This window comes from Dunckerocampus dactyliophorus, chromosome 15 (genome assembly GCF_027744805.1).
Source record: "Dunckerocampus dactyliophorus isolate RoL2022-P2 chromosome 15, RoL_Ddac_1.1, whole genome shotgun sequence".
Taxonomy (NCBI): Eukaryota; Metazoa; Chordata; class Actinopteri; order Syngnathiformes; family Syngnathidae; genus Dunckerocampus; species Dunckerocampus dactyliophorus.
The window spans coordinates 15,720,233-15,733,529 of NC_072833.1; the positions used below are offsets into that span (position 1 = coordinate 15,720,233).

The following is a 13,297-nucleotide window of genomic DNA, read 5'->3' on the forward strand; positions in this document are numbered from 1 at the left end:
AGACATGCAAACAAGCCAAAAGCAACACTATGGAAGGCTGTTATCATGGTTTTGTAGGCCAGCACACATTTACATTTATAGCCAGCTCAAGCAGCGACTGTTTGAAGCGCTCAGTAAGCATGTCTGCTTTTCAAAGTCAGCTGCTGTGTGTTTGCACACCCAAAAGCCTCTAATGAAAGGATACAACAGAAATAGTTTGTGAAATCACGTAACATGATAATCTCGTCCCTCTTTTTCTTCCCGCTGCTCCTGAAAGCGTTCCTGGCGCAGCCAAATGGGATATCATCTCCGCCTCATCTCGGGTTTCCGGCTCTCCACCTAGAAGACCTTGATGCACCCTGAAGAACTAGACCTCTCAGTGGAGGAAGGCGGCTTTCTCTTTAGAAGGTGAAGAATTCCAAGAGGTGGCTTTCTCATCAGGAGGTTCCTGGAAGGGTCTGAGCGTCTTACCTCCAACCTTCACGAGGTAATCAACTTCCATCTGTCTGTTAAGGAACCTTGTCCCCCAATCCCCTTCTTTACATTCCAACATGGCAACTTTGGAATGTTTATGACCGTTATATAGTCAATGTTCTGTGCATTGCTCGTGAGCTACATTCAACGTGTTCACTAAAACATTAAAGCGACAAAATCCCACAACATTCAAAATCATTTTGAGGCTCCTGAAGGAAGATGGCATCCTGCGGTTGCCATGTTGACCCCGGATACAATAACCAATTCTTCCTTACAGTTTATTGAATGTTAACCTGCTACCAAATGATCAGTAAATTTCACCTTTCACAACCAATTTAATGTGCAACGAGAGATGTCTCAAAAGGAATTTTCATGCACACTCTGCCAAAGTGATACAGTCAAGTACTTTGCAGTTTTAAGGGTATTCGGGGGTCCTGAGCTGGCAAACCGAAACTTTGTCTCCTGTATTGGTTTCGTCAAGTCCCGGGAAGCATCTATTGCATGATGACGTCTGGTTCAATGTTGAAGAGCAGGTCGTCATTGTCCCTCCTGACCTCCAACAGGAGTGCCGTCTCTTCCTGCAGTGCCCCCTGCAGGTCGGCTGTGGTCATTAGTGGTCGGCCGTTCAGTTTGACAATGATGTCGCCGTCTCTGATGCCGCCTCTGGAAAGAGGTTGCTGTCAGTGGAGCTTTTATTTTGGAAACTGTGAGGAGTAATGGGAACTTACTTCTGCGCGGGTGAGTGAGGGACAACCTTGTGGACGTAGATCCCAGCGGTAACATCCGGGAAGTCTGGGTTCTGCTGTTTTAGTTCTTCAATTAGCCTGCAGAAAATGTAACAAAGTTGAAGCAGCAGATTACTACCCAGGTTAAAAATGAATCAGGTGGGACTTACGCTGGTGTGATGGTCAGCATCCTGATTCCAATGAAACGCTTCTTTATTGACCGGATGTCTGAAGGAGACACTGTCGGTTGCAATCACAACGGATGGATATTAATTTCACTGACAGACCCACCTTTGCTGTGCTTGTCCAGGGAGTCGTTCAGGAAGAGCGTGATCCTGTCTGAAGGAATAGCGAAGGAGATGCCCGCGGCGACCTTCAGGGTGTTGATGCCGATCACCTCGCCATCCTTAAGTTAAGAAGACAGCACAGGTCAACATCATGTCTTCATTGGCCGAGTAGTTGAACAAACAAAACAAAAGTTTACCAAATTGACAAGAGGCCCTCCAGAATTCCCGTACTGAGAAGAAAAACATGACGTGTTATTCTGATTCTCTTGGGAGCACCTATGCCAACCAGTCACTAGCCTCACGTTGATAATAGCGTCTGTCTGGATGTAGTCCATGTCAGAGTCCCTGAGGCCCAGCTCCTTGCCATCCCTCTGGGCGGTGCTGACGATGCCGGTGGTGACGGTGTTCTGGAGGGCGAAGGGGCTGCCGATGGCCACCACAAACTCGCCGGGCCTCAGGTCTGCACTGTGACCCAACAGCAGAACTGGCAGCTTTGTCTGGCGGGAAACAGGAAATAAACACAATTAGTTCTGATACAAGAGGAAATATAATTACAAGACAATGTACCTTCCAAATGATTTTGAAGCTTAGGTTTGCTACATACAGTACATATGGTAATACTGTATCTGGAACTTGCTGAACAAAAGTTTACACTTGCGCAATTTAAAAGTTTAAACAATTTAAGCTGGAAGAAGCAGTGTTTATTTAATACTACCCATTCCCTGTGTCTCAGCAAGTACTGATAGTTTATTCAATTCCTCTTTAGAATGTACCAGGTTAGCAGTTTTCTAATGGGGAAACAAAGTGTAATAGTCAAGTAAATAGAGTTTGTAGACAGCGTAATAAAGAATAAGTCAATAACTATAGGAGTAAAGTTGGCAGACGCAGATCAGAAACATTGTGCAGTCATAAGTAAGTGCAGGTTATATGATAAACAAAACCTTAATTAAATAATTCAAGAAATAATACAATGTGAATGATAAATAAATAAGAATAAATAAGTACAGGAGTAAAACTAACAAACATTGTAATGAACGCCAATCGCAGGGCACATATAGACAAACAACCATTCACGCTCCCATGCATACCTATGGACAAGTTAGAGTCGCCAGTTAACTTAACAGGTATATTTTTGGAATGTGTGAGGAAACGGGAGTACCCGGAGAAAACCCACACATGCACAGGGTGAACATGCAAACTCCACACAGAGATGCCCAAGCGGAGATTCAAACCCAGTTCTTCCCGATCTCCTGACTGTGTGGCCAACAGGCTTGCTTCCAGCGTCTTCCTCCTTATACTTTGTAAACACCATATGTTTGTACTGCTTCTTGAACTGGCTCACATTCAAACACTGACTTCTTTTTACTCAATACGCTCCATAACATTACTCCACATACACATATGCTAAAAGGTTTATAGTATTGTGAGTGCATACGAATGTTTTAAATGTAATTTTAGCAGGTCGTTGTTTGCTTTGTGCATGATTTTAACTTTTTGATAATGTACCAAATCAGTGAATTTCAATATTGGCCATTTAAGGAGCGTAGGGTGTGTTTATGTGTTCTCTGTAACCAGCATGATGGATTATCCAAATACTGTACATATACAGAAATAATATGGTAGGGCAATAATAGCATGTGTGTACCTACAGTTGTTACTATTATTCTGATTTATGTGTCCTTAAAAGAAAAGGTGGGGTTTGCTCATTTTAAAGACAGAGATGGGTGGAGGGGTTGATGTAAAAGGGAGGACATGTACACATCAGACAGATGTGATGTGTGATATAGAGAAGAAGAATCAGTCAGAAGTTTAAAACAATATATCTTTGAGGTGGATCCTTTAGGCTGGGCTTTGTCACACTTCTAATGTGGTGATTCATGCTGGAAGCAGCCACACATGTCTTTCATATGTCCCGGTCATCCCCCATTGATGCCAAAACAACGAGACAAATTTAAAGATTCATGTTGACTCTGTGGGTCACGTCACGTCACCCCCACTAAGTCGAGGTTATGGTAGAGTGCAAATGTCTTGTTAAGTTTTAGGTGACCTGTTTGAGCCGAGATGGAAATTCCCGAGACATGTGCGGGAATGTCTCTGCAGGGTCCCCCACATGGTCACGGGTGGGTGGGCTTTCTTTGACCCCCATCTTTGGACCCTCCCCAGTGACTCCTTAGGCCTCCTCATTGCATGCAGTGTGCATGTCTTCATTGGTCCAGGCTAGACACTAGACTCACCTGAGGGTTGATCTTGATGGTGGCAATGTCTGACTTTTTGTCGATGTCTCTGATGCTGGCTTCATACACGTCACCGTTGTGCATCTGGACCTTCAGAGATAGGAAACGCACTTTGTTTGAATGTTCTCAGGGCATTCTGTCAATTGCAAATGGACTGTTCAGGTTGCCTTAGAAAACGTTTCACCTCTCATCCAAGGAGGATTCACCACTTCATGCTCAAAGATTAGGTGGTGCACACACCAGTCAGACTAGATAGGACAGCTTTAGTCTGAGAGCTTGCTGCAAGCTCCAATCTATTTATCTTCTAAAGAAGGAGGCAGGTCCAGACAGGAATGGTTGGCTCTTCAGTGATGTCAAATGACGATCGTTAGGATACAGTAGAGTGGACACAATGGCTCTGCCTGGCGACGATGGCCGTTCATTAGCACCTTCATTAGCATCCCATTCAGATGTAATGACTGTCATGGACCCACCTGAAACCAAGGTGGCTTTGCCTTGTTTATTTGGTAGAGGCTAATTGACGGAATCTTTTAGGAAGGGATGAAAGGATAGCATTGTATGTGGGAGAAAGGTGGTGTCGTAGACCCCTCCCTCTGTTCAGAGATGGCTTTCCTCACTCTTATTTCAAACCATCCTTCTTCTCTGTCCAAAATGTGTAAATATTTGTCGTCAAAAGAGTGCTCTTTCTCTTTGAGGTGCAGGTTTCCCCAATATAAAAATCGGTGCTTTCCAGACAGCATACACCAGATTGTGCTTCTGGGTATGGGGTGTCCTGTCTATGGGGTGTTAGCAGATTTGTGTACTGGTATGTTGTGTTTGTTAAAAATCCTTCTGAGTTTCTCAGATTGGCCTGAGACATACGGGATGACGTTATTGTGTCTGCTACTCTTTTCTTCCTCCTCCAGCCTGGTTTTGTTTTTTCTGTAACAAGATGGACTTTATACAAACCACCAGCTGGGGTAACCACATGTTTTGAAGGCATCCCTCAGGTGCTTATGTTCTTTCATTTTGGCCTGTGGCCCGGTGGGAACATTATCAGCTCTGTATTGTAGGGTTGTGACAATGCCCAGTTTGTGTCCCAGTGCGTGGTGTGAGTCAAACATTAGGTATTGGTCAGTGTGTGTGGGTTTTCTGTAAACACCAACATGGAGACCCCTGTCGCCTGCAATGTGGACGTCACAGTCCACAAAAGCCAACTTATTGTCTTTGACATCCTCACGTGTGAATCTGATGTTTTTGTCCACTGAGTTAATTGTGCTCGCTGAAGGCTAGCACTTATTGGCTTCTAATTTTGACCCAAGCGTCATCCACATATCTGTACCAATGTCTTGGTGCTGTTCCCTTAAAGGAGTTCAGATCCCGCCTTTCCATGTCCTCCATGTAGAGGGTGGCCACAATAGGGGATGCTGGTGACAGCATAGCACAACTGTGAAAGATGAAAACATCACAATCCTGCCAGCCACCACTGAAGAGCCAACCATTCTCGTCCGGACCTGCCTCCTCCTTTAGAGGATAAATTGATTGGAGCTTGCACCAAGCTCTCCGACTAGAGCTGTCCTATGTAGTCTGACTGGTGTCCCGCTTAGTCTTTGAGCATGAAGTGATGAAGCCTGCTTGGATGAGAGGTGAAACGTCTTCTAAGACAACCTGAACAGTCCAGTTGTGATCAAACTATTGCCCTGAGAATACAATGAGAATGTTCACAGGCATTGTATTGAATGTGTTTTCTAATGCTATAAGGTGACTTTGTGTACCTTGAGGTGCTGTTGACCGGACACTGGTGTGGTGCTGGAGACCACATGAGCATTGGTGACAATCAGGCCCTGTTCTGACATCACAAAGCCTGATCCGCTTGACAGAGGGACGGTCCGTCCAAAAAGAGGGTGCCTCGGGTGAGAGCACAAATGTAAACACATGCAACACACAACCACAACACAACCACACACACACACACACTGAATATACCTGAGGAAGAGTTCTATGTGGACCACAGCTGGTGCAATCTTCTCAACCACATCAGCGATGAAATTGAACTTGTATCGAGGGCTGGCAGCGTGTGTCGGACCTATACTGGCTACAAAATGTATGCAGAAGGCTTAGAGGCTTTAGAGAGGAAATCTTATGTCATGAAGATGTCATGATGATGATGATGAATAAAACATATTTCTGCTCAACTGCTACAGACATCAGCACAATATCCACTTGGGGTCTTTAGAGTCCTTCAAAAGCACTCACACACACACACACACACACACACAGATTCACAAGCGATAGTGACTGAGGAAACAGGAAGTCCTTCCACCCTTAAGTTGTGGTTGACTCGCTTTTCATTTGCCTGTAATCACAAACCCTCTACTTTGTCTGGCCTGTGTGGCTTTCTTACACACGCACACACACACACACACACACACACACACACACACACACACACACACACACGAACACACACACGCACACACACAAGCACACACACACACACACATGCAGTGTCACTGGAGCATTGCGTCTGTGGGCGTGGGCGTGGTGGACTAAAAATATATGAGGGACCTGAAGGCCTGTGGTGCACATAATGACCAATTACCTCCATCATTCTTTTCAGCGTCCATCAAGGCCAGGTCTCGTTCTCATAGATTTTATCAGTTAATTAAAGGGGACCTATTATACAGATTTTCGGGCCTTCGTATTGAGTTCTGGACTCGACAACCCACACAGAGAGCCTTCTAGAACTTCTGCACCTCTTCCTGCAGTGTTTCCTGCCTCCCGCCCAAACGGTCTGTGTAATTTACTTCACTCCCGTCCCTCCTCCAGGTACACCTCCCACCGAGCCCACTCAGCTGTGATTGGTCACACACCCAAGCGCTCTCAAGGACTTCCGGACAGCTTCTGAACCCTTTTTGTCTGATTAATTACACTAAATAAACCCAGTTAGGACACTGATAAGTTGATACAGTTTGCTCTTCTGACTCTTCAACACGACCAAGTAACGTTGGAAAGGCGTCGGACTTCAGCAACAGTTTGATGGATAGTTCAGCTTTGTATTGGCCCATGTTCATAAAACAGTCGTGAGAAGTGCTGTTGACAGATGAGCATATTTTTCTCTTGCTGCCGAGAATCAGCAACTCCAACCACTTCTGCCTGATGTGCCTCTTTAGGCCTACCCGAAAAAACATTTCCTGGGAGCCATCGCTCGACGTGCTAACACCGTGAACAGAGCGAAGTCTGGGTTGCATTGACATCAAAGGAACTCTGTGTTAAAAAACACACAGCGTGCAGAGCCGTCCAAAACTGCTTTCAGGGCTCACTTCCAAATGCGCAAAGCTCCTCATCTGACGCGTTGGCATCGTTTAACACGAGAATACAACATTGTAACAACATTTATAGGTCAGAAAAGAGGAAAAGCATAATAGGTACCCTTTAAGCAACACAAAGTGCAGCAGCGGCAAAGTCTCAGGTGGCATCATGAAGCATTAGGTAATAGTAATATAGTTTATAGTAGCGACACACAAAAGTGATGTTCATAGTGCAAGGTACAGTGTCAAGTCAGCTTTGTCTCATTTGCAATAATCTCACAAAAGATGCTGAACAGATGAACATGGATAACCTCTGACACAGGCCAGGTGAACTTATTGCTTGAATCTTGCTTGGTCACCTTGAGCTCCACCTTGAGCTGAATCTTTACATCGCTGCTGGGGAAGACATCAGCAATCGTTGCCATTGGTCGTTTCTTGCTGCTTCATCTTAAGCTGCTTGTCTGTTGTGCTAGTGGTGAAGCTTTTCACTTGTGGCCCGTTGGAGTCGGGGTCAATTAGCTTGAATCCACCTTCTTGCACACGGGAGGTTTCTTCTGACTTGTGTAGAAATGCTGGTCCTGTAAGCAAGTTGGTATGGACGCCGTGAGAGGCTGGGGTGATCTGGATGCGTGATCGTCTGGGTTTTCCTCTGTGGAAAGAGCAGGCTTCTCTGCAGCTTGTCTTCTCTGGAAGACAGTGAGTCCAAGACTATCATCATTTGGCTTTTGGCTGTAGCACCGCTGATTGTTGTCAAACTGAAGTAGTGGTTTGGGGCTCACAGTTTTTTTTTCCAGTCGGCGTCACTTGTGCATGGAGTGAACACTGAAGGTATGCTGTTCCCTAGGACGTTCATCTTAAAGCTGCAAACTGTGGGTTTGTGCACGTTTCTTCAGCATACGTCACCGACCAGCACCCACCTGAGATCTAACTTTTGGGCAAAGGGTACATCATTGGGTCCATTGAGCTTTCGTCTCACCTTATGAGCTCAAATCATGTCTCTGCCAAGGAGGAGAAGAATTTGAGCCTGATGGTCGAGAGGCGGGATCTCATTGAAAAGACATTTGAGATGAGGGTGATTAAGAGCTTCTTCAGGTGTCGGGAAGCACAAGGATGACTCCCCCATTTAATGCTTCAATCTGTAGACCAGCTGCTCTTCCGTCTGAGCTCTCTTTCACACCTGCACAAGTCTTCAGGGAATATCGGGATGTGGTTCTCTGAATATTGAAGAGATCAAAAAGCTGTGATCTAGCCAGAGATCTATTACTTTGATCATCAAGCAAAGCAAGCATTTTCACTGCCTTCTCTGGCTTTTTTGCAGGATACACCTTGACGAGGCATATTTTAGAGCAGGACTTCCCTGTGAGGCCACCATCACATGCTTCCGAGTTTACGGCAATCTCTGAAGCATCCTCCTGGCCATTCTCTGATGATGGTTTTGGGAGGTTCCCATGGCGGTGGTCCTGGATGTAGGGTTGCAAGATGATCATTGCTGCCGCACTCTTCAGACTTTAACATAGCTTTGCCGTTGCAAACGATGGGAGAAGATGACGAGCAGCACCTGATGCTTTAAGGTAAGCTTTATGTTCCTCTAAAGGTTTCAGTCTGAAGCCACAACACCTTTTTAGAGGATGCGCTTATTGTGGATAGCACAATGTTTAGCAGGATGATCTTCGTGTTTAGCTTTACTCCTCGTTGGCTTTGCAGGTTTTGTGAACTGTCACTGGGGCGCTGGATTGGTTTTCCATTTCAGTTTGAAGAAGAACGAGGGAGAGCAAAGCTACAATCGTTTCTAGTTTAGGTTTGGTGGCAGATGAAATGTGTGAAGAATGAGAATGGTGGGAAGGACACGTTGTAGTCGTTCTTATTCATTAGTGCCATGGTTAGCCTCATTAATCTGTTCCACAAGGTCCAACTCAAACCAAAACGGACTCTAACCAAGGCAAGTTTTGCCATAGAGTAAATCCAATTAATACGTTCCAGACACCGCAAAATTTCAACACAAAACACATTTTATTGACAATAATTATAGTTTTACATGCAGAAAAAGATGCAAAAATAATGACAAATGAATGGACAACGGAACATTTAACAACATTACTTTTATCTAGTTAATTTCAAAGAAGAAGAGGGAGCTTTTTTTTTGCTTTGAAAAGAGCGGACTTCCTGTTCTGCTGCTCCCCCCAATATTTCAGCCTTGGAGATAGCTGCTGCAGCCTCTTTTTCAAGACGCAAGGTGTCCGATTTAGCTTCTATTTTAGATTTGTCAGTTTTAATGACAATTTATTTTCCTGCAAGTGTGGAATGCGCTCGTGCAGCCTCTGCTAGGGTTCTCGCTGCTGCTCTACGGAGCAATGATAAAAAAAAGGCACTTTTAAAAATAGTTTAGTAAATAAATACATCAAATTGTATGTAAAGGTATATCAATTTTGGAAATAAGAGCTTATTATTAAATTGGAAAAATAATATTCTGTTAGAAAGCTCATAGTTTTTGCATGTTTATGTCACTTTGTTTCATTACGTTTCCTGGAGCGTATATTCCCAGTTTGTTCGGGGGTTCTTGAAGGCGCCATAGTTGTGTGCTCCAAGACACAGTGAAGTTTCTCAGAGGCTTCGACAAATAGTTATATTTTTCCTTCTGTGTAGGCTCTCAGTCGTACAGGAGTTGTCCATCGAGGAAAAGGCTTCTTGAGGCGTCATCTGTACTTCTGTGAAGAAAGTGTCGGACGTTTCGCTCCTCATCCGAAGAGCTTCGTCAGCGAACTAATAAGTGCTGGTAGCTTAGGCCTTAAATACCGTAACAGTGGGCGGAATTGGTGTGCCAACACCCTCCTCCTATTGGTTCGTTACACTAAGCCTGGGCGGAGTAGTGGTATAATCCTATCCTGTTATTAACACCTCCGATAAAAGGGGAAGTGTCGCTCCCTGAATAGGGTATGAACGACTCTGATCCTGGCTCGTTAGCATCTATTGTTCTGGCTCGGCCCTGGCTTCACCTCATTTGCAAGACTAAGAGCTGTGGGTTTTGGTCTCAGTAACCTGCTGAACACAGGGTCCAAATTAAACCTCAAACCACCATTCCGATTCAATGATGGGTTCTGTTGTTTGACAAAAATGGCTTCCTTTACTCCTCTTTCAAACCATCTGTTTTCTTTGGCCAAAATCTTTACCTCGCTGTCCTGAAAAGAGTGATTGGTAGCTTTCAGGTGTAGATGTACTGCTGATTGAGGACCACTAGAATTGTCCCTGCGATGTTGATAAAGCCTTTTTTGGAGCATTTGCTTAGTTTCCCCAATGTAGTGCTCTTTGCATTCCTCATCTTTACAGTGGATGGAATAGACCACATTGCTTTGTTTCTGGTTTGGAGTCTTGTCTTTAGGATGCACTAATTTTTGTCTCAAGGTATTTACTGGTTTGAAATAGGTAGCTATAAAATAGGTAGCTATAAAGCTATAAAGCCCACAGAAGTAAAAAGGAGAGGAGTGGTAGTCCCTTATGTAGCGGGGGTCTCCGAAAAACTCCAGAGGATCTTATGGCAACACAAAATTCCTACCTATTTCAAACCAGTAAATACCTTGAGACAAAAATTAGTGCATCCTAAAGACAAGACTCCAAACCAGAAACAAAGCAATGTGGTCTATTCCATCCACTGTAAAGATGAGGAATGCAAAGAGCACTACATTGGGGAAACTAAGCAAATGCTCCAAAAAAGGCTTTATCAACATCGCAGGGACAATTCTAGTGGTCCTCAATCAGCAGTACATCTACACCTGAAAGCTACCAATCACTCTTTTCAGGACAGCGAGGTAAAGATTTTGGCCAAAGAAAACAGATGGTTTGAAAGAGGAGTAAAGGAAGCCATTTTTGTCAAACAACAGAACCCATCATTGAATCGGAATGGTGGTTTGAGGTTTAATTTGGACCCTGTGTTCAGCAGGTTACTGAGACCAAAACCCACAGCTCTTAGTCTTGCAAATGAGGTGAAGCCAGGGCCGAGCCAGAACAATAGATGCTAACGAGCCAGGATCAGAGTCGTTCATACCCTATTCAGGGAGCGACACTTCCCCTTTTATCGGAGGTGTTAATAACAGGATAGGATTATACCACTACTCCGCCCAGGCTTAGTGTAACGAACCAATAGGAGGAGGGTGTTGGCACACCAATTCCGCCCACTGTTACGGTATTTAAGGCCTAAGCTACCAGCACTTATTAGTTCGCTGACGAAGCTCTTCGGATGAGGAGCGAAACGTCCGACACTTTCTTCACAGAAGTACAGATGACGCCTTATATTTTTCCTGTTATTTTTTTTTTTTACCTCATCGTTATTCTCAAATGCTGATGCTGTGTGTGAATGCTTAAAGATGAGGTTTGATGACGTTATTATGTCTATGCTGAGTACTCATGTTTGTGCTATTTGGTGTCAAGGTAATTCATGCTAGCACACTGGATACGAAAAAAAGGATGTGATAATCTTCTCACTAGAAAACAAACTCCAGCCTTATTCCAATGGTGAGTCTGTATTCATTTTGTGCTTTTAATTTGATGTTCTAAGATACTTTTCTGAGACTTTTGTTCAGTGCAGTCAGACAGGCAAGATGGAACTGACAACACTTGTAATGTTAAGGCTGCAAGAGTCATGTTGGTCGTCGTCCTTCCTTCATGTTAAGCTTTCACGAGCTTGTGTTTGTTTTCTTCACAACATCACAACACAAATAAATAGCACTACATTATCCCCGCAAGGCGAAACACTGGTCTAAACCCTACAATATGCCTTTACAGTTATTAAACACATTTTAAATTCAGATTAAGAAACAATGACAGGCATACGGTATTCAGTATTGTACTGGCAAAACATGCAGTTACACATCACGTCTCATCAAAGCATCTTCCTGCAGGAAAATGTTGAGTGAATTGACTTGTGAGACAACAGCCTCTGCTGGATTCCCCTGCAGATAGCGCCATCAAACCACTTTCTATTTAAGTTAATAAAAAAAACACATTATTTACAATTTAAAGCAGAGAAAAGAAATCTGCGAATATGCAGTGGAGTGAATGCCGAACCGCAAATAGGTAGAGACTATTTTCTTGATCTTTGCGACTCCATGACTTTTTCCTTCCATCCAGCCATTTCTTATGATTTCTATTTTTGTCGTCATTAGTGTGCTGTAGACTGGTCGCCGTCCAATGGTAGGGAAATATAGACAAACAACCATTCACACTCACATTCACACCTATGGACATTTTTGAGTCTCCAGTTAGCCTAACTTGCATGTTTATGGAATGTGAGAGGAAGCCGGCGTAACCAGACAAAACCACACACGCACAGGGAGAACATGCAAACTCCACACAGTGATTCTCACGCAGAGATTCCAACCCTCGATTTCCTGACTGTGAGGCCAACCTGCTAACCACTGTTTCCACATGTTCTGTATTAAACATCTGCGACCTGCATTTGTTTAAGGCCAGTTTCTAATGAGATGACATCATACTCACACACATGCTGACCTACAATCATGTTTTACACTACAACATTTTCACAGTTTTTCCATGTAGTAAAGTGGTCCAAATTCACTTTAAGGGGTTGTTTATTGGCACTGTGAAACCTAATGTATTTGGCTCTCACCAATGTTTTGTTTTCTTGAGGTGGTTATGAGTCAACGCCTACATTTCTGCCACATTAACACCACAAGAATGGAGGAATGTGGAAACAGCTGAGGAAAAAAAGCCTTCAAAATAAACCAGAAATTGCATGAACCCTAATTCAACAATAGAGAAGAGCAATGTGAAAAGCAGGTCATCATGAGGCATAAATGTGCATAAATCATACCTATGCTGGTCTGACAGGCTCCTCTTTGGACTTGGGTGATTCCAGGCAACCCCTGCTGCAGCGCCCTCCTGCTGGTGGCCTTCAGCTGGCACACGTTCCCGTATGTCTTGCCGTCGCTGCCGCACACTTCCTGACTCAGTTTGCACTGGCAGAAGCCCTTGAGCAGAAGCTTGCTGGCCGGGTGTCTGCACTCCAGCCCGTCCCCGCAGGGCAGGTCATCCTTGTGGCCGCACGGCTCGCCCTCCCCCAAGGCGCACACCAGGCAGCAGTTGCAGCGGTCGGGCACATAGCCGCTGGGGCAGCTGGGGCTTGGGCAGGTACTCACATCACACCTCGTGGGACACTTTGACCTGGGCTCTGCACCCTCGGACCCTTTAAGGTAAAGCAGCAAGGCTGCACACAGGACAAGCCGCATTTTCTTCACTGAAGACCTAAGGCTCAAATTAAAGAAACACTAAGTGAGTTTTTCTGCTGATAGCTCCCT

General features: G+C 44.5%; 1 protein-coding gene and 1 long non-coding RNA gene across 8 annotated transcripts in view; one reads left to right on the plus strand and one right to left on the minus strand.

Moving 5' to 3' along the window:
• htra3b (HtrA serine peptidase 3b) overlaps window positions 1–13,297 on the minus strand; it is a 14,535-nt gene continuing 1,238 nt past the window's right edge. The window contains exons 3-12 of one of the 3 annotated variants that reach the window (XM_054800788.1): window positions 12,814–13,250; window positions 5,665–5,773; window positions 5,454–5,586; window positions 3,700–3,789; window positions 1,768–1,962; window positions 1,663–1,695; window positions 1,470–1,584; window positions 1,349–1,406; window positions 1,182–1,277; window positions 1–1,116 (exon numbers count right to left, since the gene is read on the minus strand). In XM_054800788.1, coding sequence (XP_054656763.1) covers window positions 948–1,116; window positions 1,182–1,277; window positions 1,349–1,406; window positions 1,470–1,584; window positions 1,663–1,695; window positions 1,768–1,962; window positions 3,700–3,789; window positions 5,454–5,586; window positions 5,665–5,773; window positions 12,814–13,250 — 1,435 coding nt within the window. In that variant the 3' untranslated portion in view covers window positions 1–947. Of the gene's footprint in view, window positions 1,117–1,181; window positions 1,278–1,348; window positions 1,419–1,469; window positions 1,585–1,662; window positions 1,963–3,699; window positions 3,790–5,453; window positions 5,587–5,664; window positions 5,774–12,813; window positions 13,251–13,297 lie in introns of all 3 variants that reach the window. The other 2 variants (XM_054800787.1, XM_054800786.1) reach the window with 2 other exon arrangements.
• Window positions 8,460–13,297, plus strand: part of LOC129195073 (uncharacterized) — an 11,184-nt gene continuing 6,346 nt past the window's right edge. For 2 of the 5 annotated variants that reach the window (XR_008573854.1, XR_008573855.1), the window contains exons 1-2: window positions 11,281–11,495; window positions 12,831–13,271. This is a non-coding gene — a long non-coding RNA (uncharacterized LOC129195073). Of the gene's footprint in view, window positions 8,561–11,280; window positions 11,496–12,830; window positions 13,272–13,297 lie in introns of those variants that run through there. The other 3 variants (XR_008573857.1, XR_008573858.1, XR_008573856.1) reach the window with 3 other exon arrangements.